The 26,516-nt window shown below is 40.6% G+C and overlaps 2 protein-coding genes and 1 non-coding gene across 5 annotated transcripts in view; 1 reads left to right on the forward strand and 2 right to left on the reverse strand.

Moving 5' to 3' along the window:
• Window positions 1–12,687, reverse strand: part of EIF3A (eukaryotic translation initiation factor 3 subunit A) — a 33,581-nt gene extending 20,894 nt beyond the window's left edge. Inside the window, exons 1-10 of the mRNA XM_074831388.1 lie at window positions 12,549–12,687; window positions 8,727–8,917; window positions 8,398–8,534; window positions 7,200–7,363; window positions 5,694–5,893; window positions 4,092–4,300; window positions 2,911–3,082; window positions 1,789–1,893; window positions 905–1,003; window positions 86–202 (exon numbers count right to left, since the gene is read on the reverse strand). Coding sequence (XP_074687489.1) covers window positions 86–202; window positions 905–1,003; window positions 1,789–1,893; window positions 2,911–3,082; window positions 4,092–4,300; window positions 5,694–5,893; window positions 7,200–7,363; window positions 8,398–8,534; window positions 8,727–8,917; window positions 12,549–12,597 — 1,443 coding nt within the window. The 5' untranslated portion in view covers window positions 12,598–12,687. The remainder of the gene's footprint in view (window positions 1–85; window positions 203–904; window positions 1,004–1,788; window positions 1,894–2,910; window positions 3,083–4,091; window positions 4,301–5,693; window positions 5,894–7,199; window positions 7,364–8,397; window positions 8,535–8,726; window positions 8,918–12,548) is intronic.
• Window positions 410–542, reverse strand: LOC141926227 (small nucleolar RNA SNORA19). The gene has a single exon (XR_012624073.1). It is a non-coding gene; the product is annotated as a small nucleolar RNA SNORA19 (small nucleolar RNA).
• Window positions 12,688–15,189: 2,502 nt separating the features above from the next.
• Window positions 15,190–24,805, forward strand: DENND10 (DENN domain containing 10). Of its 3 annotated transcripts, none has more exons than XR_012624040.1 (10): window positions 15,190–15,262; window positions 15,870–16,066; window positions 17,307–17,386; window positions 18,953–19,101; window positions 19,290–19,401; window positions 19,761–19,861; window positions 20,966–21,073; window positions 21,656–21,750; window positions 22,430–23,090; window positions 24,362–24,805. XR_012624040.1 is itself a non-coding variant. In XM_074831389.1 (9 exons), exons 1-9 carry the CDS (start codon window positions 15,217–15,219, stop codon window positions 22,604–22,606), a joined length of 1,065 nt encoding a protein of 354 aa, XP_074687490.1. In that variant the 5' UTR covers window positions 15,190–15,216; the 3' UTR covers window positions 22,607–24,805. The 3 variants fall into 3 exon arrangements, 1 of the variants encoding a protein (XP_074687490.1); XR_012624041.1 differs by having other exon boundaries at window positions 22,430–22,666; window positions 22,924–24,805; XM_074831389.1 differs by having other exon boundaries at window positions 22,430–24,805.
• Window positions 24,806–26,516: the final 1,711 nt, after the last annotated feature.

Consider the following 26,516-nt stretch of genomic DNA (forward strand, 5'->3'; position numbering starts at 1 on the left):
TCAATGTCAATCAGTTAGTTTTTCATCCAATGTAATACCCGGGAATTCATACACCATCTCACAGAAGTCTTTTTACAGCGCTTACTTGTAAGTCACAATGTCTGGCTGCATCAACGATACTACGTTCCAGCTGGAAAGCATCAACAAAAGGAACCAGGGTGGCCAGACGAGAAAATTCAATGCTTTGATAAATCTGGGCCACCTGTATGTGAACAGAAACATCAGGTATTTTTCCTCATTAAAAAGAGATCAGCAATAAAAGTTGTTGTACAGGCTATAAAGCTAACTTACTCAATTGTCAACAAATGAACATATACATATTAATAGAATTAAAAAGACTCTTTCAGGATTTTATTTCTGTACTATATTCAAACTTAACCTATGATTAAATGCTGTTCCTGAATGGCTTCTTTGTATGAAGGAGACTGGCAGCAGTAACTACAGACAGCTATGCTGCTAATTAGCCTTCAACTATTTCTTTAGCACATCAGAAATAACACTGCTCGTCACTTGTAATGAAAGCAGGTCAATGAAATGTGCACTTTATAAAACACCTAAAGACAACAAAACAAAATCAAACCACCCAACTCAAACCTTACTCCACAAAAAGTTTTAAGAAAATGAATTACCTTAAATAAGACATCACAGATCTGTAATGAAGAAAATCTAGGCAAGAGACTATGCCACTGTATGCAGCCACTATTAACTACTCTATGCTGTACCTAAATGACGTACAAACCTGAAGAAACAGGTTGTATACTGGGAAAAAAGTATTTCAAAATGACAATGGTATTCTATTCAATAGAAGAAAATTACTTCAACATGGAAGTTTCCAACTTAACATTCTTATAAAGCATTTTCTAACTTATGTATACTTATGAACATACATTTTCTTTATTCATACCTGCTGCAGAAGGCGAAGAATGGTATTGTTTTGCAGGTGAGGAACATACAGCTGCAGTTCAGGTTCCTTTTCAGCTTGGTCCTTCACCCAGTTCAGAACCTATCAAAATTCTGAAAAGTTACTCTATCTGCACCAACCCTTAAAAACTTCAACATTAAAGTACGAAGCATGGTTCTTAAATACTTCTATTCTACAGCTCATGAAACAACAGCACTTCTGTCCAGATACTACACTGTTTTACTGAAGTGTATCTTTTGATACTTTTAATGGATAGCTAGCATTTTTTTGTATGAAGGTGACTGACAGTACTGGCAACATTTACCACACTGCTAATTTACCTTCGAGTTCTTTTTAGCACCTCAAATATCTTTGTTCCCACTATCAAAGAAAAAGAACATGATGTGCTTCATCAATTGCAGAATTTACATTAACCTAATCAACATTCTCACATTGTTTTACCTCCCAATACTCTACATTTTAATAGTAAAAACAGTCATTGGTGTATTTTTCCACTTCCCACACAAGCCATTTGCACGCATATGTACACGTGCGTACACAGTTTTCTCATTTCTGCCTATTTAAACAAAATTTAACTGAGTATCAACTCCACCAAGACAACCTTCTGATACGTTCCCAAAACTCTGCACCTTTAGCAGGGCCCTATGAACAGCACCCTCGAGGCCTGAATGAATTTTCATTCTATTTCAATAATCTGGTGTATTTTGTTACCTACACGTCATGGTAATGGAATTTGACCAAATAAAGCCTACCATTGAAAATTCTGGCAATAGAAGCAGCTATCTGGTATTTACCACAAACCAATACTCAAATAACAGACTATTAGTCAAGACCAATTACTAAATACACAGCACTACAAAACTTACCTTGCTGACACGGCTACATAACTTGAGCGGGTGAAAGTCTACTTCAAGCCAATTGTAAAGTTCTTTCACTTCTGGAACAACATATTGCACTACGTTGAACCTTACCTACAGTCAACAAAAAAATCCAAAGATCTCAAAATAAATACAGTATCAAGAAATAGTTGTGCTTTAAGAATTTTATATTCATGAAGTAAAATAGGCACCACATGTACCTTTTAATACAGGAGACTACTTATTTTTTATTACAGCATTCTTATTAATGGCAGTGAAAATAACGCTATGCTACGCCACTTAACTGTATTTAAAAATGGAAAGTAGACAAAAAACATATCAAAATAAGTATTTAGACCAGAGTAACCCCCTCAACTTATTAGCCATTTCTAAGACACAAGTCTTAGTACACAGATGTAGGCCCACTTCTAAAAAAAACACACATCTCTGTTCATGAGTAAACTTCCGAAGCTTTAAATTGTGGTTTTAAGGCAAACTGGAGAGGTACCAGAAGAATTAACGTGAATTATAAAATGAACCTTGAATGTAAGTTTTAGGCATGCATGCAAATGACTGCAAGAAATTCAAGCATCCTCTGAAAATACCTAACTATGATTGAATGCCTGATTTGTTTATGAGTATCTGGGAAGATCTGAAGACAGATAAATCCAACCTCCCTTCAAATTAAACACAAGGAAGTTTTCATAGTCACTCAGATCCTTACGGTCCACTATTTGGTATCTGATCTGTGCTTACTCAAAATACATTTAAAACAGAAAAATAAACACTAGGTTCAGTTAATTACACACCTTAGAATAGGAAAAAAAAACATTCTAGGTTACAAACCTTTTCAGACCCCTCAGAGTTTCAAATTGACATTTGTTGCTTGGGTGACATAAAGGACAATATTGAATCTGACTCTTTAGTGCACACAAGCATTTAGGCCTCTCATTATTGCTGCCATTTCCAAACAGTCCTTCTTGTCAACGTGAAATTTTAACGCTATACCGTAAGTCATACAATTAACTTCTGAACTGCTGTCCCATAACTAAACACAGTGCTCTAGAAGGAAAACAGTCCAAAAAGACGACTCAATATTTAAAAGCTGCTCACCTGACCACCACTACCTACCATATCATTAATGAGACTGCCACGTGTGGGTGGGGCCTGAAGACCCAACAGGGTTGCCAGACGTCGCTGTTTCTCAACAATGATACCATCCATATCCAGAAGGCGAGCAATATCAGTTCTCTCAGGAGTTATAGGAATTGACAGAGTGGCCAAAAGGACACGAGTAGACATCCTGTTGACAAAGTACAACCACAAAAGATGAACTGCAAGAGAACACTAATTAATTTCTTTTCATTTCATATATGTGCCAGTTCAAGAGTAGGAATGAGTAGCATTCATGATGCAAAACTGTAAAAATACCAGCAATAACAGAAAACATGACAAACCGTGCAACAGAAGTACAGAATGTAGTGTTCTTGGTAAGCAAGGAAAATATTTTGATAACATCTTTTCATTACTTACAATGTGTGTATATACACATATGTATATATACATAGAAATGATAAAGAAATTTAAGCCACCTCTGTAAACATCAAAATACTATAAAACAACGAAAACAGCAGAAAGCAGCACCTTTAAAAACTTATTTTAACTGCAAATCCATACCAGTAATTTTGATTGCACTGATTTTTAAAAGCTACTGTGCAAGTCAGATGTACCTTTTGATGTAACAATAAAAATTACATTAAATATTTAAATTTTGACCTTAGTACCCAGATGAACAGGAACATAAGAATTTCCCTATTTATTCCCCCCCAGATTCTGATTTTATAAAGGCCTGTACATGAACTTCAGAGGCTAATGCAGTCAATGATTCTGCATGCCTCAAAAGCCTTGCCAGTATCATACCTGTTACCACAAAATTAAAGGCCATTTGGCTATACAGACTTTTATATATTAAGGAAAAGTTTACACTAGTTATAGTGAAATCTTGTGAAGTAAATACCACCATTCAGAAGAGAAAAAGGAACCAAAACACAGATACTTATTAACTTGCTTAGCTTCCCAGCCAGTAACAGAGAAGGAAGCCTAACTAAGGCGATCCTGATGTTTACATTATTTACACAGTAGCTTTGTCAAACACCCTTCTTGCTTTAAGTTTCTTTTGAGGCAATTAGTACTGGCCACTTTAAGCAGAGCTGCTCATAGCCATACACGTCATCTGCTTCTTTTGGGGTACAATTTTTAAACCTATGGGTTTAAAAATAAAATCTAAGATCATATTAAATATCTTTCCCCACCTCTGCATCTCCTCTTGTGTGAGATTCTTTCGCATTTCTCTTGATAAGTGATAAAGCCGGTGAAGTGTGGATGCATGAAAAAGAGCATTTCCTGATTTCCAGAAGACAGTTGAAACTTTGTGATAGTAATTTGCCATCAGCTGTGGTTTGGGTGGTTTCTTAGACAATGCAAATAGCCCATGAATATCTTCCACTGCTTTGAAAGCTTCCTAAAAAAACCCAAAAAACCCAAATACTCTAGTTTTAGGAAAGTTTTTGCAACACCCAAAAAAATATACATTCACTAAAGGTTGTAAGGCTATAATATATTTAACAAAAGCTGTGATCTTCAGTTTTGCCAGCTACATGAAATTAAATACTTCTTTTCTAATACAGAAATGATTTGGACATACTGCAAATCCATTAACTATCTGCTTAGAATTTGGTAGTTAGCAAATAGTTTGCGTAATTTTTTGAAAACTCATTTCTTTCAAATTTTCAAGCTACAAACCAAGGGGAGAAAAAAAACCCAAACCAGAATAACAACTTCTACTATTTTACTATTATACCCATTCTACTATTTACTGGTTTTACCATTTTTCATAGAAATATTTTTTGTAATCAAAATGGGTATAGTTTTCCTAAAAATACACATAATCTTGGAAATGCTTTACATGTAACTACTTACATATCTAAAATGGAAACAACACAACAAAGAACATTCCCAAAATTCACAAAATCAAAAAATTACAACCTTGACTTTTTAAGGAATTTGACATTAGAAAGGTTGGCAAAGCAAAGCACCTCTTTTAAAAGTTTGCTTTGATAATGTCCTCACTGGCTAGACACGAGAGTTGGGGGTGTTCAGCCTGGAGAAGAGAAGGCTCCAGGGAGATCTTATAGTGGCCTCCCAGTTCTTAAAGGGGCTACAGGAAAAATGGGGAAGGACTCTTTATCAGGTGGCGTAGGGATAGGATTAGGGGTAATGTTTTTAAACTGAAAGAGGGGAGATTTAGCTTAGATGTAAGGAAGAAATTTTTCATTGTGAGGGTGGTGACTCCCTGGCACAGGTTGCCCAGAGAAGCTGTGGCTGCCCCCTCCCTGGAAGGGTTCAAGGCCAGGTTGGACAGGGCTTTGGGCAACCTGGGCTAGTGGAAGGTGTCCCTGCCCATGGCAGGGGGGTTGGAACTGGATGACCTTTAAGGTCCCTTTCAACCCAAACCATTCTATGATTCTGTGATAATTCAACCTGCAATGCCAGGGTCCCAGCCTAAGAGCAGGCTTTAACATTTATCAGCAACTTCCCTGTGATATAGTTCATGAGAATGCAAGATGGCAGAGGTGAAGGTGTCATCATCAACTTCTCACTTTAACAACTCAAAGTGACTTCAGCTACTTTACAACTTACTACTACCAGCACAAGCTTAGTTTGAAATGCTATGCAGGAACATCAGACTAAGTATTAAATATGCATGTAGTACCACAGGCTAGATATTAAAACTTTATTTTTTAGCTGTTATCCCGTCTTTACCTTGGAGTATATACTATGAAACATGATCTGCATGGGACAGATTCTGGAAAAGCTGTCGACTACAGTGTGATTACAGGAGCCCTGCTGCATACCTGCCACAGCTCCATGCTAATAGCACTGTCAAGTTGCACAAGCCTGGTCTCCAAGTGCATCGACTGACTGTCAGGATTGTTGAGGTTGATTGCTGTGCTTTGGTTATGATGACGCTGGATCTGCCCCAGATGCATTCGCAAGTTATCACAGAGTTTACGGAACTCAGCTTTACGCGTGTACTGCAGGCAGAATTTAAAAGCTGCAAAAATGAACAATATAAATTAAGAATGTTCACTAATGGTGACTTCAGGGTAGTTCTAAAAGGGATTAAAATATGTAAATCAGTACGTTTAAAGAATCTTCATTTACAGTCCAAAGACATATCAAACAAAATGCAATCTAACTGTCACACATAATGAGTAAGTGACAGAGCAGAGCACTTCCATCTTGACCTCAAAAAATGAAGATGCTTCTACATAATTAAGCTTAAGGAGCAAAGGAATCCTTAGAGTCTCTTTAAAAATGTTCCAATTTAAGCAGTGATTCTAGCTTTTCTTTTGAACTAAGTGCAAATAAAATTCTGTGAATAGCATGAATTCAGGTTTTGGCTTTGTAAAATGTGGGAAAAATTCTCAAGTCGTCTAAATATGGTAAAGCTAAATGAGGCTTTCAAATGACTGGAAAGGACACGGAAAAAAAAATTGTCTTTGATCCCATAGCTCCTCTTAAAAATCTGGTTTTGTTTTGCCACTGTCACTCTGAAAATTCTAAAGTATCTCTACCAACCAGAAACAGGCACAAAAGGAAGCCTCAACACTGTAGCACAAAGGCTTAAATACACTAAAGCACCTAGAACTCATCTGACAGTCATCTTTCCTAATGTACTTGCACAATTTGGATGCAGAGTTAAAAATCTAACAGATCTTTTTTTCAAAAATACAGAGCCCTAAGTTATACAAACAAAGGAAAACATTTTTCCACTCATCTCTCACCCTTAAGAAAAGATTAACATGTGAGTATTCATTCTTATAAAGTCAATTTTTGCAGACTAATGCCAGAAAGAATTAGACTAGATTTTTTCCTATTACCTTCTGCATTATATTTTGCTCAGTTACATCTGTGTCAAAATTGATAGTGTATCATAATTTTACAGTACCCTTTTGTGTACACTAGTTTTTGAAGTTAGCTGACACAGAATACATTAATGGAAGACACATTTGCCATTCTGAATAAACATAACTAATTTTGATCAGCAAGTCAGAAAAAATAAAGATACAGCACCAGTAATTCTCAATATGTCCACGAATAAATAACTTCCTCCTTGCAAGTTCTGTTACAAGAAAAGATTGGCACCCAGAAACCTCAGTAATTTTAAGAAATCTCCGTAATTTTAAGAACAGTGTGTGTACATACATATGCTTAAGAGATAAATGTATTTCCGACTCTGAAGCAATATCCAAATAGAAATAACCTTTAATTTTCTAGTTTTACAGGATGTGTGACACAGAAGTCCTAGATCTCATTATAGTCATTAAACTCACTGAGTTTCCATCTCTTTGACATACCTTGCTGTGCAATATCATGGTACAGGCGTTCCACTCGAGAATTATTTCGGAGAAGATCCAAACATTGTCTATATGACTCCCACAGAAATTTAACCCAGGGTGTCAAAAGCAGTCGGTCAGTACGATCCTGGGTGTCTTCTCCACTTACAGCACTCAAAAGTACACTAGTCAGGGTAGGAGAGTAAGGGAAAAAAAAAAAAAAAAGTAGTGTTTTATTCCCCACAATTCTCACCAATATTTCTTATCAAGATCTAAGGTGAGACTGCACGAATCTGAACAGCTAATTGCTGCTGAACAGTCTGTTGCTTATTTTGGAACTGGTCCCTCAGACTTCTCCCTTTTTCTTTAAAGGATGCAGGTAACTTTTCTTGCTGTAAAGTTTCAAACTTTGCTCCCTGCATACACGGCTGACATGTACAAGCTCCAGATATAAGAGACATCAGGAGCTTTTGCATCCTTCACAAAGGAAACTAATCCCAGGATTTTCACCTTTCCTCTTCTATGCACACTGTTATTCGACTCAAATATCACTGTCTACTCAGACACTTCCCTACTCGCTGAAACTTTCTTTTTAGTCACCAGCAATGTTTTCAACTCTAAGTGAAGGTCTATACACAATCTAAAGCAGATATATTTACTGATTGTTTTTCCCATTCCTTCTACGTTCTCATTATCCATCCAATAAACTGTAACACTCTGAATTTATTTTCTGTGCCCTTTCTTCTATTATCTCTTCAGTTACCCAGGCAAGTATAAAGTAACGTTACCTTTCGTGTGCACATGCACAATGCGGTCAGAAAGGCTGGGGGTTATCACATACAAGAATTAAATTGGTCTAATATAATTAATGGCATTTGTACATCAACTGATAGTGAGCAGCTTTCAGTAATAAACTCTCCAATACCATTACAGATGCAATCTCAGTGGACCCTAGAAAACAGTGACTAAACTCCCAGAACTGCTTCCACTGTACCTATGTTTTCTATTCTTTACTACTTACTTTTCTTTACTTGGACTTAGGATTTTATTCAATGCAAAATACCATTCCTATTTTTTTTCCTACCTTTAGAACCTCTAAAACACCCACTAGTATTCATTTCAACATCTTTACATCTCACTTCTCTGAATTGACAACATCCTTCATGAAAATAAGGACACTTTGGTGTGAATTGCTACATTTTAAAAACAGGCCACTTACCTTTCTGGAGTTTGAATGTTATCTAAGTCTTCTATGTCCAGTACCATCTGCTGGGATTCTTCCTTAGCCGCTTCTGTTTTTTCTTCAGCTAATTTTAAATAGGCTCGAACAACATCCTCCAAAGATTTGATGTTCACCTACATCAAAGGTAAAAAATGGGAAGATGTTTCCACCCACAATAGGCAGCAAATATTTGAAATGTAAATGCTACAAAACTAGGAACATCTAAAAGGCAGGTTAATTCTAAGTCAAGACCAACCCAAGATCATATCAGCTGATACATACTACGCTTGCTACAAATTAAAAAAAAAAAAAATCCAAGGCCATACCTGCTGGCAAATATTCTTGTACTGGTACAGTCCTTCTTTGGCCAGGTGACTCTTGCGGAGATCCACACAGAGTTCCAGGTACTTCAGCATAATCGGCTCGTGGATTTTCTGCCATGTTCGGTGTTTTTTACTTTTCATAACATCATAGAGAACATCAAGGGCAGGCTGTTTTTTGCCAACCTCAAGGAATTCTGAAAGTAAAATCCAATTAGCAAAAGACTTGCAAACCAGAAGATGCATGTTTTTATGCTTAACACTGTAAACTTTCAGAATTTAATCAACTCTAACCAAAGTTCATTGATGGTTTGATTTAGCTGGCCATATAAAAAAATCTGGCAGATGCAACTGCAGTGGCAGTCTTTCAATGACATAACTGGCAAACGCAGACCTCTCCATTAACATGAACATTTCAGGATAGTAGCGTTGTTTCTCCATTCATCAAGGCATGACTGGGCACTTCTTACATATCAATAAAGCACACACATCCAGTTTTAAAGCCAGTTTCATCAAGAAGGACAACAAATACACACCATGAGGCTTGTAGTACAGCACCTATCAATATCATTCAACAAGCTGCAAGCCATTCCACGAATGTGACTTAAAAAAAAGTTCTGCCCTCAAGCCAAGAAATGCTGTTAGGATTTTTTTTAAAAAACTCTAAACAGTCTAGAGATTCTGTTTATAGCACAGTTACACTAAAGCTGCTATAGTCCAACTGAAGGGTCAGACATTTTTTAAACCAGTGCCCCATTTATTCATTTCCTAAGCAGCTGCTGTTACTAACAGGATCTCTCAGCACACAGCAGTTCCCATCTATGATATACCACATATACCACTGTTCTGCTCAGTACAAAATACAGCAAACCATCCATGAGCAAATACCAAAGCAGCACAGCCAGCCACCAGCATACAGACAGGCCCTACTCTAAATGTACTCATAACTGCAGAAAGGCAAGACAAAAGAGCACTGAGAATGAGAAGCAAACAGGTTTAAAAGACAGAGAAGTTGAGTACAGCTAAAAGGAAATGTCTATATTCTTAAAGGCTGCGGGGTGGCATCAGTACTTCCCATGGAGTAATTTGGAAATCACTACATAGCTGAAGAAATAAAGGCAGGATTAAAGCAGGGGCCTGCTCAAGGTGCTCAGACATCAGAGGTTCTAGGTTTTGGAATCTTAGATTCAATGTTAAAGATGGCTAAAAGATGTATTTTGAAAGCAGTAGTGTAAGTTTAGTTTAAGGACCACAACAGCATGTATTCAGGGCTTAGTTTATGTAAATAACGAGCTTGCGTAAGGCAAGCAAGTTAGAAAAAACATACTGTTACATCCAAAGATAATTAAGATTACAGCGTGACAGTATTCAGCAGTATTTTTTTACTCACTGAGTGAAGTTCAATAAAGCTATCCTCCATCCCATAATTTGCACTGTTACTCTATCCCAAGTGCTGCTTTTGAGACAATTACTGCTCAGCTTTACAATTTTTTATTTATGAAAATAAACTTGAAAGGCAAGTTTAATCTTGCAACAATGCCAGGCCACTCCAACCACAACTCTCAGTGATCTATAACCAACTGGACAAAGCACAAAATTAATTCATATTGTCTTGAAACTTTTAATTAACTCTGGTCAAGCAAGTTCTTACAAGTACGTTAAATACTTAAGGCTAATTTAACAGATACTGTAGTAAAAGCCCACATAAAGTGAACCTGAAGAGAGTCAAATACAGTACACATCACCATGCCTGGCAGTAGAAACTGCAAATGATGGAAACAAAGACTTGTAACAGATAAAATAGAAAGCCTTAGCCCCTGAATAGGTGTCAGAATTAAATTTTTTTCTTTTTTTTTTTTTGTTATACCACTTAAAATGATAAAAGGTATCCAAAACAGCAACTGAAGCTCTGAGGGGACAAGGACTAGCTGACACCCACTGACAACTCATCTGGTGCTAACCCAAAATCCCAAATTAATCTATATGTTCAATCTCAGAAAATGTACATCCTTACAGAAGGTGACAAAGATGTTATCCAATATCTGTAGCAGAGAGCAAACTCAGTATCTGCAACAATAAAACACTCCCAAAAGTTGCATTACATCCTTGACTACAAAGCAATGACAGATATTAAGGATAGCTAAGCGTTGGCTTTGACCTACATTTATCATTTATAAGGAAAAACAGCCTTTCTTACATATCTGTACATACTGACAATCATTCAAGCTATTCTTTCCAAACACCACCTATGTATGTTGAGGTCACTGAGAACCCAAAGCATTAAGTGCTCCTAAATGCTCGCTTAAGCCTTATGTATAAAATACAAATACTGAAACTCTGGAAACTGCACTGAATGTTCCAATTTGAAATGTCAGTTTAACATTAAACTGCTTCCTGCAACATACAATCTGCCTTAGGTATGACATCTCACCCTTTATTATACTACTCCACTCCTTCAGTTCCTCAGAATGTAGCAGACTTGCAGCAGTGCAAGAGATCTCAATTTAAAGCCGCTCTTCAATACCATGACAGCAATGATAAAATGTTAAACAGTTTAAGGTCAATATTCCAGCAGTGTGACTTGCTCACCAAGTTAAGTATAACTTACTCTACCCAACAATTCTGACTTTTAATTAACCATGGCATGTGCATGTTTTCCAGTAAAAGGACTGCTAAAATACAACTTCATCTTTGGAAGTTGACCGAAGCCCATTTTACCTTTTATCTTTTCATCTTTGTGGGAATGATTTTTACAATGAATTTCAGATTAGAAATCTTGAAAACGTGCACTACTTTATTTGTATTTTCTTGTTAAAATATCAAGTGCTTGAATTATGTACAGCCCCCAGTCTACGCAGACTCTTCAGCTGTCATTTCAAGACCCGTACATCATCTGTAATATTTGGATGTCTTCAAGTGTCATCAGACCTGTGACAATGAAGGGTCTAAATGATCTTGCTAAGTGCTTAAAATAGCATACTATAAAAAAAGAAGTGTCAAAGCCATATATTTAGTCTGAAAGGAGACAGCTGATAAGTATAACCAGTCCAGCTTTATATGTGGCAGTCAGCAAATGACAGCTACAGCACAGTGGTTTCTATTCCAGGGGCAAACTCAGGCATCAGCTTGTGCAACCTTTAAGAAGTTTAATCATTTGCATTCTCACCAGAGTGACATGAAGGATGGAACTACTAAATACGAAGCCCACAGGGCCCGGGATCAGACCAGTTTTGAAGTCATTCCAGAGGAGGTGAGAGATCCGGGCCGGACGCCTCACGCCAAGCCCCCGGCCAGCGCAGAGCCCCTTCGCGGCGGTGGGCAGGGCGCCGGCTTTGCCGCGGCTCCCGCGGGCGAAGGGCCGCAGGCTGAGGGGCCACGGGGCCCGGGCCGCGCTGCCCTCGGCGCAACAGCCCCCGCCGCCGCAACCCCCCCTTCGCCCAGAGCCTGCCCACCGCCTCCACCCGCCGGCGGCCGGGGGCCCCACCGGGGAGAGGGAGGCGGAGCCGGGCCGGGCCCGCTCCCCGCGGCCGCCCGGGCCTCGCCTCCGCCATGCGGCGCGGCCGACGCCGGCAGGCCTCGGCCATTTCCTCACAGCAAGGCGGCGCCGCGCCGCTCCCGGGAGGCCTCTCCTCAGCGCCAGGCAGGCGCCGGCCGAGGCCCCGCGCCGCGAGGCCGGCTGAGGGGTCCCAGGGGCGGGCACAGCCCGGCGCGGCCGCAGGGAGCGGAGAGCGGCGCGGCGCACGCTGCCCTCCATGCGGGGGGAGCAGGAGGCGAACCGGCGGGGCAGGGGAGGGGGACAGAGGGTGGGAAGGGGCGGCCAGCACTGACCGTTCGCCCGCTTCAGGGCATTCTCGGGCCGCTGGAAGTACACCGGCATGATGGCGGCGGCCTCTCCTCACAGGGCGGCGGCGGCGGCTCGCTCCGTGCTCCAGCCAGGCAGCCTGCGAGGCCGGAAAGGGAGGGGCGGCCCGTCACCCGCGCGCGCTGACGTCGCCGGAAGCGGAAGCGGCTCCTGGCGCGCGGGCGGGGCGGCTGGCGGCGGCGGCGGGAGCGTGAGGCGATCCTGAGGAGGCCGCGGCCCCGGCGAGCGCGGCCTTACCGGGGTTGGGCCTGGCCAGCTGGGAGGTCCCGGCGGGGTGTGTCCGCCGCGGCTGGTTCCCGCTGTTAGTGCCCAAGTGACATCCCGCGCTGTGCCGGGCATCCCGGCGGAGGCTCGGGCACGGAGGGGTTACAGGGCAGGAACCCGGTTACGTTTGCCACAGAGGCAGGGCCGGTCACAGCGGCCTGTCTGGGGGCCGCCAGCCCCCCGTAGCCGTCAGCTCGGGGCAGGCCCTGGCTCGATCAGACCCTCAGGGGTGGCGGCAGCCCTCCCAGTCAGGGAGCTAGCTTGTGGAGTTCCACGAAGCCGTTTGGCTAACTTAGCCTTAAGGCTTTGAATTAATTAAATTTAATGCTGAAGAATATTTTCGCAAAGCAGGTGTCATGTATGCTGAGCCTTTGCTCTTGACAACTCGTTCAGCTGGTTCAGAAAGTGTACTTGGGTGCACTTGACAACTTGCAGAAAGGCCCTGTGGGTGCATGTAGTCATCAGCTGCAGATTTTGTTCTTAATCTTAAAAATTTGGGAAACTATCGGAGGAACACAACTGTTCCCTTAAGTCTTAAGAGTAATATTCATATGAGTGTACATGTGATAACTTACAGTGCCAGCATGTGTTTTTCAAAACCACTGATGTGAAAATTTCTATTGGCACATGGAGAGACAGTGGAAGCTGTACAAAGATGTGTGAATTAGACACAAAAATCCCATAACAGCAGCAACAAAAGCAGTGGAACATTAGCAAGGGAATGTGTGACTAATGGGATATTTTGGATGAGTAAACACCAGACTACTGTGTCTCCATGTAAGCGTTGAACATTGCTTTTCAGTCTTTCAGCAGAAATGCGCCCCTCTGCAGCTGGGTCACTGATGACATCGTGACTAGCTGTGAACCTCTGCAGACCTGGCTGTCTCACACTGATTTCTTAAGTATATCGAAGTATGATTTTTCAAAAAATATGTAGGTAGATGGAGAGGAAGTCTGTTTATGATGACTAAAGACAGCCTGTTCTTGTATTTTGAATTTCTGTTTTGATACATTTCTTTCTGTATGCTTGTTGCTTAGCTTCTTTTTGCATACTGTTCATATTAACCATGCCTACTAGAAAGGTTCGTAACCATTATTACAACACATTCAAAAAATTTAATGTTGGCTTGTAATCACAGTTTATTGCTAAACAAAAAAATAGTTAAGACTAAGAAGACGCAGTCACTGTATGGAAGCTTCAAGCACCATCAGCGTATCCATGTAACACTGATGTGTTTTCACACTATTGCATGAGCCTCCATTCCAGAGTGAAAAAAATGGAGGAAAAAAAAGTCCAACTTTGCTTTTCAGGCTCTCTTCACTTGGGAGTTTCTCCATGTCCTTGTGTCCTTGGTACCTCTGTGAGATCCGGTGACGGGTATCGTACACTGTGTTCTCCATCAGGCCACGCTATTGATTTATATGATGGTATTTTAGTACGGTCTGCATTCTGAACTGTCTCTGGCAGCCTAGTTGTTCCTGTTTCAAACCACGGTGATACATTCAGTAGACTCTTCATTAAGCTATTCATAGTGCTGAACAAGTCTTGTCTTCATAAAATTAATTTAAAAGTCTGTCAGATGAGAGACACCGCCCAGGTCTGGGTGGTAGCTCCCCAGCATCTGCAGGCCACCTGCACCATGTCACTGGAGCCAGTGCCTACCCTAAGGGCTGGCAGCCTTCTCTGGGGGGCATCTGCTCTGACAGGGGACCGTGGGTGTGTTGCCTGATATTTATTGCTGTTTCATAGCAGCATTTGCTATCTGGAAGCCTGCTCTGCTTTTTTTTTTAAATCTCTCTGAAGTTCCCGAAAGCCCTCCAGGCTTGAATCAAGACAACTTTATGTCAGGAGCAGCTCTTATGGTCTGACTCCTCATGTTTCTCAGATAAACTTGATGCATGGAGTTACTCAGGAACAGCTGTTACGCTTTATGAATATTCCTCACCTTACTCAGGCCGCGTTTCAGGCACAAACCAGCCCAGTAGCAGCACTGGGGCAGCCTGGATTTTGGGCTTAATTCCATACAGTCTGGCCGTGACTCTGGGATGCGGTTGCCAGCAAAGCCATCTCCTTCTGTGTAACACTCCACGTAAACTGTCCCCTGCGGCTTACAAAGCGAAATAATAATGGCGATGAAAACGGTATTTTTTTCAAAAGGTGGTTTGTTTTTTTTCCCCAGTTACTGCTGGAAAACAGGCGGGCAGGTACCACAGAGGGTGTGAGGGAGCTACCGCCCGCGCGGGAGCGCCGAGCAAATGGCGGCCGAGGGGGTGTGAGGGGGTGGGCCCGGGGATGAGGGGGCGGGGAAAGGGGCGGAGCTTGCGGCGGACGGAAGGCGCCAGGGCCGGGGCCGGGGCCGGGGGCGGAAGATGGCGGAGCCGGAGGCGCAGCCGCTGCTGGCTGTGGGACTGATCGGTAAGGGTCCCCCCGGCCCTGGGGAAGGGCTGTGGCGCGGGAGACTGCTGGGAGGGCCGGGCTGGGGCTCGGGGCTGGCGGGGGGTGCCGGTTAGCAGTGCCTTGCCGAGCAGCGGCTGCAGGGCCTGTCCCGACCGGGCGCCTGCCAGCCTGTGGTTGTGCTGAGGGGTGTCGGCTCGCTGGGGCCGGCGTCTCAGTCTGCCTCTTGCAGAGCTAAACCGTGCACAACTCGGGCAAAGTGTCTTGGGTTCGCGGCTTCTAAGGTTTCGGTATGAAAGCAGAAATAGGAAAAGCACGGGAAATCATAAATTAGCTGGTCTGGGCGCTCTTTGGTCAGTGCCTTGCTCATAAGAATGTGTATTCAGACTCTTGGTGCTTTTTTGACCTCGTGAAGCAAATCAAGAATGGATATTTATTAACACTTAAAAAATAAGACCCGTAGCAGAAGTGCTGCCCTACAGCTTCAACCGTAGTGGCAGAACTGGGTGTCTGGGGTCAGGGTAAAGTGGAATTTTAATCTGATACCAGGAAACAACCCTGATTAACCCATCGATTTACTTCCTTGCTGCTGTTTGGCATTCTCACAGTGAACATCTTTCCACCATAGAAAAAGACACCAATGGAGATGCTTTGTGGGTTTGGTGTTACCCATCCATAACAGCTGAACTGAGGAGTCTGTTGCTGCGGAAGTGCTGCCTCACAGATGAAAATAAATTGCTTCATACGTTTGTATTTGGCCAGTATAAAAGGTCATGGTTCTACATCACAACTGTGGAAGTTCAAGATTCTCCAGCCTTGAAAAAGGTAGGACTTGGTCATCTGTTTTTTCAGTAGAGTGCAGGGAAGACTTCTGCAGAGTTTCCTCTGGAGTTTAAGCAGTGTTTTCCCATTGTATGCTGTGAGGAAGGGAAGGGATTCAAGGTTTTGTGTGCTCAACAGATGCAGCTCTTACCCAGCTAGCTAACCAGTCCACATTTTGTTCTTCACCAAGATGCATATTTGATGGAATTGCAGAGGGATTGAGATACTCATTACCCAATTTAGATTCCTTGTATTAAAATAGAAATGCTGTTTCATGCCATTATTTCTAGTTACTTTGCATTTCTACTTCAGCAAATTTTTTCTCTTTTTTTTTTTTGTCAAAAAAACTCTGCAAAGGGTCTTTCATAGTGTCCAAACTATTGTTCATATAGAACTTGATGCTTTTTTCTCGAAAGAGTTGAGTTGTATAAGTACTTTCTTTTCTACTGCTCTGGTAACTGGAAGACTGCAAATATACTTGTATGTTCTATACTTTCCCTGTTATGTAGTTCATTAAATTGTCTGTTAAGTTTATTCCATTTTTCATATTCACGCTAATTTTTAAGTAGAAAGATAATGTGGTAATTTTTCACGCCCACAGCAAAATGTTGCTTGTGTTTCCTCACTCCAAGCTTACATCTCCTATGAACCTTAATGATATGAAAAAAATAAAACGGAATAAAGTGTCCCAGTGCTGTCTTAGACAGTGGCAGTGGGAGATGCTATTTAAGGAGGACATGTGAGCCTGGTCACTGTCTGCAGACTTTTAGCCTCACACTGTCTCAGCCCACAGTCATTTGATTAAGGAAGTTAAAGAGTATTTCTGTTTGTGGGCCTGCTATCTGTGAATTTTTTTCCAGTCTCTAAATATATTGATGCTGTCTGCCTCCACAGCCTCCTTTGGCAACAGATTCTGGAAGTTTCCTACCTGCTGTGGGGAAGAAAAATGCCTTTCTTTTTAAAATAATCTCATGAGATAAAAGGAAAACAACTCTATAAGAGTAGATTAAGCAAAAGATAGTATGTACTAGAGCTGACTCAATGGAAATGAGTCACATCAGAAATTTGTTAACCAGGCCTTTTCGGCAGTTAGTGACTGGGATCTGCCACTACTGCTCACTTTTTTTTTTTTTTAATTGAAACACCTTGTCAAAGTACTGCAGTAAGTTCAATAATGTGAAAAAGACTGTTTGTATGGGGTCATTAAATAAGCTGTGTATTTTTCTCTGTGTGTCTTGCCCAGGTGACCCACTTCTCCATTGTTCTGATGGCCAAAGACTTCAACCCAGAGAAATATGCAGCCTTTACTAGGATACTGTGTAGGTCTGTATAAAAGCTGTTTTGATGTACTGCTGTCTGCACGTTTAGATCTTGCCAAGGCTAAAGATTAAATGTCATTGTGTTGTGTTTGCATTTGATCTAATGATCTGCTGGAAACTCAGTCCTACAAACTGTGACTCTGTTTATATAAATCTTTGATTTGAGCTTATCTTGAGTTCATGCAGGAAGTGTTGCATGGATGTCAGAGGCCCAGTAAGTTTCAGTGTGTCTTCTCCAGACAGACACCACCACCACCACTCACCCACCCACTCATTTTCTCTGAGAACGTATTTTTAAAAGTATAAACATTTGGGAGGAGGTCAGTGCTGTGTAGTCAAAGGTCACCATGTGTCTAGTGAGCAACTTGCATCCCTCTACAACATCTCTACTGCAGACACCTCTTGCAACTCCTCTGAGCTAAGTACAGCACCCAGGGATGTTTTTGCCTTTCCTCTAGGAAAATGACAGCCCTCTGCCTCTCGAGGTCTGTGGCTCTCTCTTCTCCCTTCTTCCAACCAGGCTGCCATCTTCTCCTTCCCTTGTACCATTTGCTCACTTTCCTCCACATCCCCGTTCTCATGATCTCTCTCTGCATCTTTCTTTGCTCTTCCTTCAGTTCCCAAATTAGTCACGTCCTGGCTTTTGATACCAAGAGTATTCCCTGCGATTTTGCCACTAATTGGATGCAATTGTGAGGTTATTGTATCGCAGACGTGGGAATGCTGTTGGGCTTACCAGTTCTGCAGGGCACTGAAAAACAGATTGTTCTTTTTCACTGAAATACAAAATACCAGATTCACTGTGAAACACATTAATGCTGATTTATCAGCTAATATTTCTTTTCAAATCCAGGATGGATTCCTTTAAACATGATAATTGAGTTTCAAATGTGACATAGCTTTGTATTATAGTTAATACGGAAAACAGATAGTTGAGAGCTTTGGTGCTATTCCTGAAGTACCCTAACCTGTGAAATAGGTTATGGTGTGTCTCTGCTGTCTGGAAGACAGCTAAAAGTGTGTGGGTTTTGTTGGTGTATGGTTGTTTTGTGGTTTTGGTTTGTGGTTTGTTTTTTTTTTTTTTTTAAATGAATATCAAGGACACGTCTATATTTTTCTTTCATCATTTAACAGAGTAGGGAAAAGTGTCTAATGATACTTGGGTAAAAAAATTAAAAACTAACTAGTCATATGGTCTGCATGTAGTAACAGAAGTTACTGTAGTAGTTGCTCTTTCATAAAGCAGGTACCTTCCAAGTGTGCAAAGAATCCTTCGTCTGGACACCTGCTTACACCTTTATGCTGTGTTTCTATGTTGGTAAATGTTGGTTCTTTCATAAAATAGGAGACTCAAATAAAAATACAAGGTAGTTTTTTATCCTGAAAGACAAACATGTTTTTGTGTGCATCTTGAAACACTTCTATTTTAGTATTTTATAAATGAACCAGGTGTGCAAAAAATAAGAATTCTTGCCAATAATACTGCTATTTGTGATACTGTGATTTTCTTTTTTCATGTCTGCTGGTACTGATTGCAGTCAAAATACCAGACTCTTTTCTTTTCACACAGAATCTACTTGAAGCATGGAAGTCCAGTTAAAATGATGGAGAGTTACATTGCAGTCCTTACAAAGGGGATCTGCCAAAGCGAAGAGAATGGATCTTTCCTCAGCAAGGATTTTGATGCTCGGAAGGCTTATCTTGCTGGTTCCATCAAAGGTTAATTAATACCAGAAGTCTCTATTCTGATTTCTTTTGTACAATATAAAATATAATCCAGTTTTCATGTGTACTTCAAGTAAATAATGTTAACAGTATTATCTCTGCTGCTATGATGAAACTTCTTCAAAAAACAAATTATAATAAAAGCACGTATTTCTTTTCTATAAAATAATTTTCCTCTCTAGATATAGTTTCTCAGTTTGGAATGGAAACAGTTATCTTATATACAGCACTGATGTTAAAGAAGAGAATTGTAGTGTACCATCCTAGAATAGAAGCTATCCAGGAGTTTACCAGGTACTTTGTCAATCCCTACCTCCCCACCCACCGCCAAAAGTCCAACAGATTTTGAACCTTTATTAAGAGAAATGCCCATATTCTGGGGGAAAAAAATCTTTCTTAAACCTGTTTATTGAAATTCTGCTAAATTCCTCTTAAGGCTTTAACCACGTGTTCATCAACTCAAGAGAAATTTGACTGTAGAATGAGTGATGAACTCTGCTTGCACTGATAGAAGTCTCTACTTCATGTATATGCATGCCAAATGAGACCTAGTCATACCAGTTTGTTCTTAGGACATGCATTTCATACTGTGAAACTTTAATTAGTATAAGTAAAAATCTACTGCGTGTCAAGTACCAATCTAATTTCTCTAGGACTTTGCCTGCTTTAGTGTGGCATCGACAAGACTGGTCAATTCTTCATTCATATGTCCATCTAAATGAGGAGGAAGTGGAAGCCTTAAAAGCCTGCACAGGTAGTGATAATTTATTAATCAAAAATATAAAGAAAATTTAATTCCATTTTCTGTTGCTGCAAGGTCTTGCTCTTTGGGGGGAAAAAATGGTTACTTTGCTGTTAATGTTATTGTTCAAAGTTAAACAACATAATTTTCTTGAGGAAAAGGCAAATCAACTAAGCAAGTATGTTAAAAAAAATAACTAGTTAATCTGGTGTTTCTGGGTGGATCCATATCAGCCTACCCCTAATCACAGATGCAAAGCAGCTTTGAGACTTTTTTGTGATCAGAGGGATTGAAAGTCACTGTTGTACAGAAGCAGCTCACTTTAGACAAGCTACTCCAACTTCTACACATAGCTAGTAACTGAATTTTTAGGATTTTTTTCTTTTCCAGTTCCTAATTCTAAAGTTCCAAATTTTTATTCTGAGTGCTGTCAGTGAAGTGTCTGGTTCCTAATCACAGGTAGACTTTACCACCAGCTATGTAGGAGTTTGATCTGTGTGACACCTTGCTGTGTATGCGTAGTACTTAATGCATAATCCGGAAAGAGGCCCTTGGTGTATGCAGAGATTAGCCTGACACATAACGTGACAATTAAGAGTCTTTTTTGTACAGAATACTGAGCAAGAAGACTACTCATCTTCAATATTTCTACTACATTACCGACAGTGCTTGTTTTAACTCACTAAACGTCTTCCAAAGAGAAAAGCTGCTCTAAGTTTCCTCACCTGGCATGCTATAAACAAGAAAATCTGCTGGTTTTATCTGGAGAGTCTTTTAAAGAGGAAGTTCAGTGGCTTTTTCATTTGCAAATGAATAATTTTAGTAGCATGGTAGGAAGAGAGTTTAAAATTTCAGATCGATAACTTTTTTATATTGCATGTAGTGTTAATGGTTCGTCCATGTTCACAGCAATTTTCGAAGTTGATTTTTAAGCTCCTCGGAAGCATAACGTTCTGCTGGATGCGCTTGTTAAATGACAATATCAAGAGAGCAACCTAGGCCTAATGAGTCTTACGTCAAACTCTTAGAACAGACTTTAGGACTGTGATTTTCCTCAATATCTTGGTTTTGTTTTGGTTATGAAGATTATAATCTTGCCAAAATTCTGCTCTCTAGGTTACATTGCTGGATTTACAGATTCTGAAGTGAACAGTAGACCAGACCTCTATGATGTGTATGTGAATTTGGCAGATAGTGAGATCACTATTTCCCCTGTAGTAAAAGGTTGGTTGCTTTTTATATTTTGTATTTAGAGGCTGTTTATTCCAGAGTTGATTGTAATTGCTGAACCTTGCTGTAGGTCAAGCAGTCTTGATCCTTCTTCCATCCAGGGTCTGAAAAGTCAGTATGTAAGCTGTCTTTCAGTTTTACGGAGACCCTGTAAGACTGGTGAAAGTTGCAATTTGGAAAGACATGCTTCATCTTCCAACAAATGTACAATTGAGATTCGAAACCATCCATATTAGTTACATGGAAGAGACATTCAGCTGAGTGCAGAGATACCACATGAGTCTTTAGAAAAACATTGCATTAAATACTTGGAGACTGGGGACTATTTGAAAGGAAAGCTTATATGTTGCTTGTCATCTTGCTGCTCCTTATCATCTGCTTTGGGCCACTTAGAGGTAGACAATTTGCCTGTGCTGGCATGGCTGCTGATATGTCAGGTTACTGCCTTTACTGATAGATATCAAATGACAGTCATGAAGAGGACTCCTTGTTTTGGCTTGTTATTCATAGGTATTTCTAGATATCACAGAAAATGGTCGTTTTATACTAATGTGTGCTTTTTTTTTTCTTACTCAGAGGCAATGACAATGGGAAAACTTCACAAAGAAATTGGACTACTAATTGTTCAATCTGCAGAAGATCCAGATAAATCAGACAGCCAAGTCATTAAGGTTAATATCTTATTTTTATTTTTAAATCTAGTCAAATTACTTCTATTGCTAAATCTTGGCAGAAGGAGGGGAGTAGGAGGAAGATTGTCCCTGAGAATCAGTCTGTCTGTTCTACCCTCTGCGTTATTACAAATGAGCATTTTTATTCTTCATATGGGTTTTTAAGGATGACATACTTGGTTTATATTATCTCTTGGGTAATCACATTGCTGAAGAAACTTCAGAAACAATATTGATTATAGGACTTCCAGTAAAATTAGTTTCCCGGTTTTATTCTACAAAGCATGTTATTTTGCTCAATACCTTTGAAAAAGTCCTACGGAGCTATGGCTTCTCAGCTGTAAAGCCTGATTTTTATGATGATTTTTTTCACTTCCTCCTCTGTCTAATAGATTATTAGACATTTCACAACTGAGCAACTTAGTGAAAAGAGCTCAGGCCAGTGAGAGGAGCCTGTGGAGTGGCTGTGCTCCCTTTATTCAACATCGCACAAAGCAGGCTGAAGGGCTGTTGCAAGTTTCCCTTAAAATAAATGGGGTCTTTATTTAAAATTAACTATTTGTTTATAATTATTTGCTTTTTGCTCTGTATTGATTTTTCTTTTTTAGTAAGTGTATGTTAAAACCTGTTATAATACCTCATACTATATTCATGGTTGGTTGTTTTTCTGTTCTTCAAGGATATTTCTCTGAAGACAAAAGAAATCTTGGCTACTTTAGCCTCACTTACTGAAGTTTCCGATGGCAATGAAAAACCAACCCTTAACTCTGAGGCCCTGAAACAAAAGCGATTTCCACCAGCTACAGAAAACTTTCTTTTTCATTTAGCAGCTGCTGAACAAATGCTCAAAATCTGATTTTGATGCACCGCAGTGTTATGGACCAACTCAGAAATACTGTCTTTGCCATACAGATAGGTATACTTGATACTTTATATGGAAAAATTAAAGGTATAAGAGTGAATGTCATATTTACCACAATATAATGCAGAATATTGGAGCTTGACTGGGAACATATGGAGGCATATTTGGGAGCATTCCTGGTGTCATTATCTTTCCCCAACTATAACTTTGTATATATGGCTCCTGTATTTCATATCACAACGTGAGTGTGTAGACAAGCAGCATAGGCCCGTGTGTCCTGGCTGTGCTGTTTGTGGCTGTTTGTCCTGCAGGTTCGAGGTGTCGGACATCTCTGTTCTTGCTCTGACGTGTCTTCCTGGGGTCTGGAACACGGGCTGTAACGCATGTGCTGTAAAACCAGTGTGGTTTGGATGTGCTAGTCTCTGCACAGGGATACACGGAACGTGCTGTTGGTCTGAGTGCTCATTCTGGGCTTCAGGTATGTCAGTCAGCCTGTCAGATACTGCTCTTGCTCTAGACTGCCCCATACCTGGGAATCCCAAATAAATGGACAAGTTCTCTTCTTTCTACTTGAAAGTGTCTAGGTGTAAAAAAGGATGTCTGGGAAAATCTGATGTGGTAGCCTTAGTATATAAAGGAAGAGGTATTCTAAAGCTGGGAGTTTTTGCATCTCTCTTACACTCTTGCCTTAGAGGTTTTTTCCCCCTTTCACTCCATGCCACGCCTCTGGTAGTGGGAAAAGAGGACTTTTGGAACTTCCTAGGGGGCTCACAGAGAAGTGCTGCTTTACAGCTGGAGTCATTTAAGAAGGGGTTCTCTGCTGAGAAGATACCTGGCCATTCATTCCTGATCCATTTGACAGAAAATCAGATTTGTTAAAGCCTAATGGACTAGAAATGTTCAGATGGCCAGGTACCACAGGTAGAGCATCAACCTCTTAAACTGCTTGAGCTGTAACACAGGTACTATCTGATGGTGCTCTTTGTAGACTAAATGTAGATGGAAACTTTTGAAGTTACAGTGAAAACTGGGAAATAGTTTAGAGAAAATTAAAATTTGCTTACTTATTTGGTTGCATAGCCATAACTCCAGAGATTTTTTTTTCATTGAGCAGCCTGAAACTAACTGCTTTGTAATCTTCTGAGAAGAACTTAGATTCTTTGTAGGGAAATACTCTGAGCCAAATGATCTGTATTTCTTCAGAAATGTCCACAACAAATCACTCAGTTCTGCAGTAGCACTTTGTTATAAGAAAAAAGAACCTTTTTCCTGGCCTTTGTACAGATAGGCTGTGGCATGTTGTTTTACATAGAGATTTTATACTTATGATTAAAACTTTAGTAATCAATATTTATATTGTTAAATAATTGGATGTTTGTTATTCTGAAACTGGTAGAGCTCATCAATAACTATGTGCAAGCAATATTGGTTTGAAAAAGGGTTGTCCTTTTGTTATGTTGCATACATTAAGGGAATCTATTCTAGAATGTGGGTAAGGAATATGGCATCTGTATGAAATGGCTAGTTATTACAGTCAGTAAATGAAAGTGCTTCAGAATAATCCCCTATTTTCAGGGGTATGAAATTCTACCTTAAACACTTACTCTGCAGTTTAAATTCTGAACACAGAAGAGTGTGCTTTTTTTTTTTAACTTTGAGAAAAATACTGCAATTGCCTTCATTTACCTGCAAGTGCTCTGCAGCTTTTTCTCACCATTTGCCCATTGTTTTTTCTTAATGATTCTTTAGTATTGCTGCTTCTGGTTTGGGACTTCTACAACAGTTGGAATAGCACAACTGCAAAATTATGCTGAAAATTCCATTCAGGACCTACTTTAAAGTCCACTGAAATGGAAGTCTTTCACCAAGAAGAACCTGACCATGCTTTCCATCATCTGTCTTAACACCATATTGTAACTGAAGAAATTCACATAGTTTCTCATATTAACAAATAAGGTATACCATTAGGGTAGTATGGGTGTTAGACAACCACAAAAAGCAGAGAAGCTCAGTTACAAACTAAATGTTGAATGCTTACTTTGCTTTCTGTTTTGGAAATATTTAAGTTGAAAGTCTTGGTGTTGTGTTAGATCTTGTATTCTGACGTTTGTGCGAAACAAATGAAATGCAATTTTGCACTTAAGGAACTGGACTCATAGCACGCTTATGTCATTAAAAAAATCCGGAACAGTCTATCCTTTAATTTATGTAAATATATTCCTGAGTAGTTCTGACCACTGAGTCACAGGCCTTGGCTCTTAGTTTCTCAATACTGGGATTAAGCTACAGCTTGATGTTTAGGTCAGAAATGTACTACTATATATTCAAACAGTTTTGTTGTATGTGCGCTTTTTTTTTTGTCAGCACTGAGGAAGTTGTATTGGCTTCCCTCAGCTTCAGTACTTTCACGAGATTGTCCTAATGCTCTTGAATTTTCATAATGACTGTTGACACTGTTTCCTCTCAAAAAGGTTTAGAATAAAATAGAAAAATCTGGAGGGTCAGGACAGGGAAAGATTTCTGCTTATTTCTCACTTCCCTTTCCCCAGGATGCATGCGAGCAGAGTGTGTGTGCAGTTGCTGGTTTTGCGAAGTCAGATGACATCCTTTCTTCTTCCTCCTAGAAGCAAAGACTGTGTAAAATTTTCATTCATGCCTTCTCATCTTACTGACTTTCTGTTCTTGGATAAATACGAAGTGGTGAATGATGGTTCCTGTTGACCTGCTAGGAGACATGCCTCCAAAGGGCATGCAGCATGTAGAATAATTGAAAGCCTAGAATTCAAATAAATTGCAGCACTGCTCCTTCCTCAGCTGAGGCAAAAGATACTCCCTAAGCACTCCACCTTGCTCGTTGCCGGTGTGAACCAGTGTGATGACAGCTGTAGCGTAACATCTGCGCTACGGTTGCAGATACTAGAAGGTAGATAGTGAACAGAGCAAAGGCTTGTAGAGGGGAGCAGGACAAACAGTCAATCCCTTCAGCTGTGATTTTACTGAGTAAATTAGGCTAGTCCCTTAAGGCTAACTCTCTTGTTTCTAATGCTGTCACCCCTGGGGTTTTAGTCCCTGGTAGAAGCTGGCTGGCCTTGTTTTCCTCCATGGGCAAGTATGAGGGTGAATGTTTGGTTGAGAGCAATACAAGGCTGTGTAACCTGGAAAAAATTGACGCAGGACATCTGACAGCATCCATCTTAAAACTACAGGCTGATTCTGATTTCAGCCTCTGACTGCTTCAGTCCCCTGTATACTGAAAGGGGTAATGAAGATGTGCAAATAGTGTGTTGTGAGATGCCATTTGAAGCAGCTGAGTTTCTAGATAAAAAAAACAAGCCATAAAGCTCAGTGTAGGAAGTTCACAGCTGCCTTACGCCCTCCCCTAGGCAGCTGTCTGGCTGGAGTCTGAGTCAGAGGGATCTTTGGTCAGGTGAGGTCATTCCTTGTAGCTGCTGAATGATGTGAGACTCGGAGGAGTCTCTAAAGGCTGGACAACAGCTCCTTCCCGAGTGTCCCTGTGCAGCATGGGGCATGGTGTTCGCTCTCTGAGGGGGAAGGAGCTGCAGTGCAGGGCTCCCTCCCTGCCTGCATCCTTCCTTCCTCCACCCCTGTGGCCTGTGGGGATAAATGGGCACAACCACTAGCTGAGGAAGTGCTTTGATCTCAGTAGTTCCTAACAGGGGAGTGGCTGATTTATTTTTTTTTAAACTACATGAAAGGGACATGGAAGCCTCATTGTATATTCTTAAATTTCAAGATGACAAACCGAGTAGGTGGGGAACTGCTAGCAGGAGACTTACACCTTCCTTGAAGCCAAAACCTTCCATCTATTGTAGTTTACCCCACCTTAAACTGGTTCCACCACAAACGTAGTGTCATCTAACACACCAGCCGGTGCTAAAGGCAG

The sequence above is a fragment of the Strix aluco genome, chromosome 7, assembly GCF_031877795.1.
Source record: "Strix aluco isolate bStrAlu1 chromosome 7, bStrAlu1.hap1, whole genome shotgun sequence".
In the NCBI taxonomy this organism is placed as follows: Eukaryota; Metazoa; Chordata; class Aves; order Strigiformes; family Strigidae; genus Strix; species Strix aluco.

Excerpts from the sequence above, each read along its gene's own strand:
- DENND10 (XM_074831389.1), top strand. The coding sequence starts at position 15,217 with ATGGCGGAGCCGGAGGCGCAGCCGCTGCTGGCTGTGGGACTGATCG. Across the intron at positions 19,862-20,965 it reads AGCCTTAAAAGCCTGCACAG|GTTACATTGCTGGATTTACA; the intron begins GTAGTGATAATT and ends TCTGCTCTCTAG. Across the intron at positions 21,751-22,429 it reads CAGACAGCCAAGTCATTAAG|GATATTTCTCTGAAGACAAA; the intron begins GTTAATATCTTA and ends CTGTTCTTCAAG.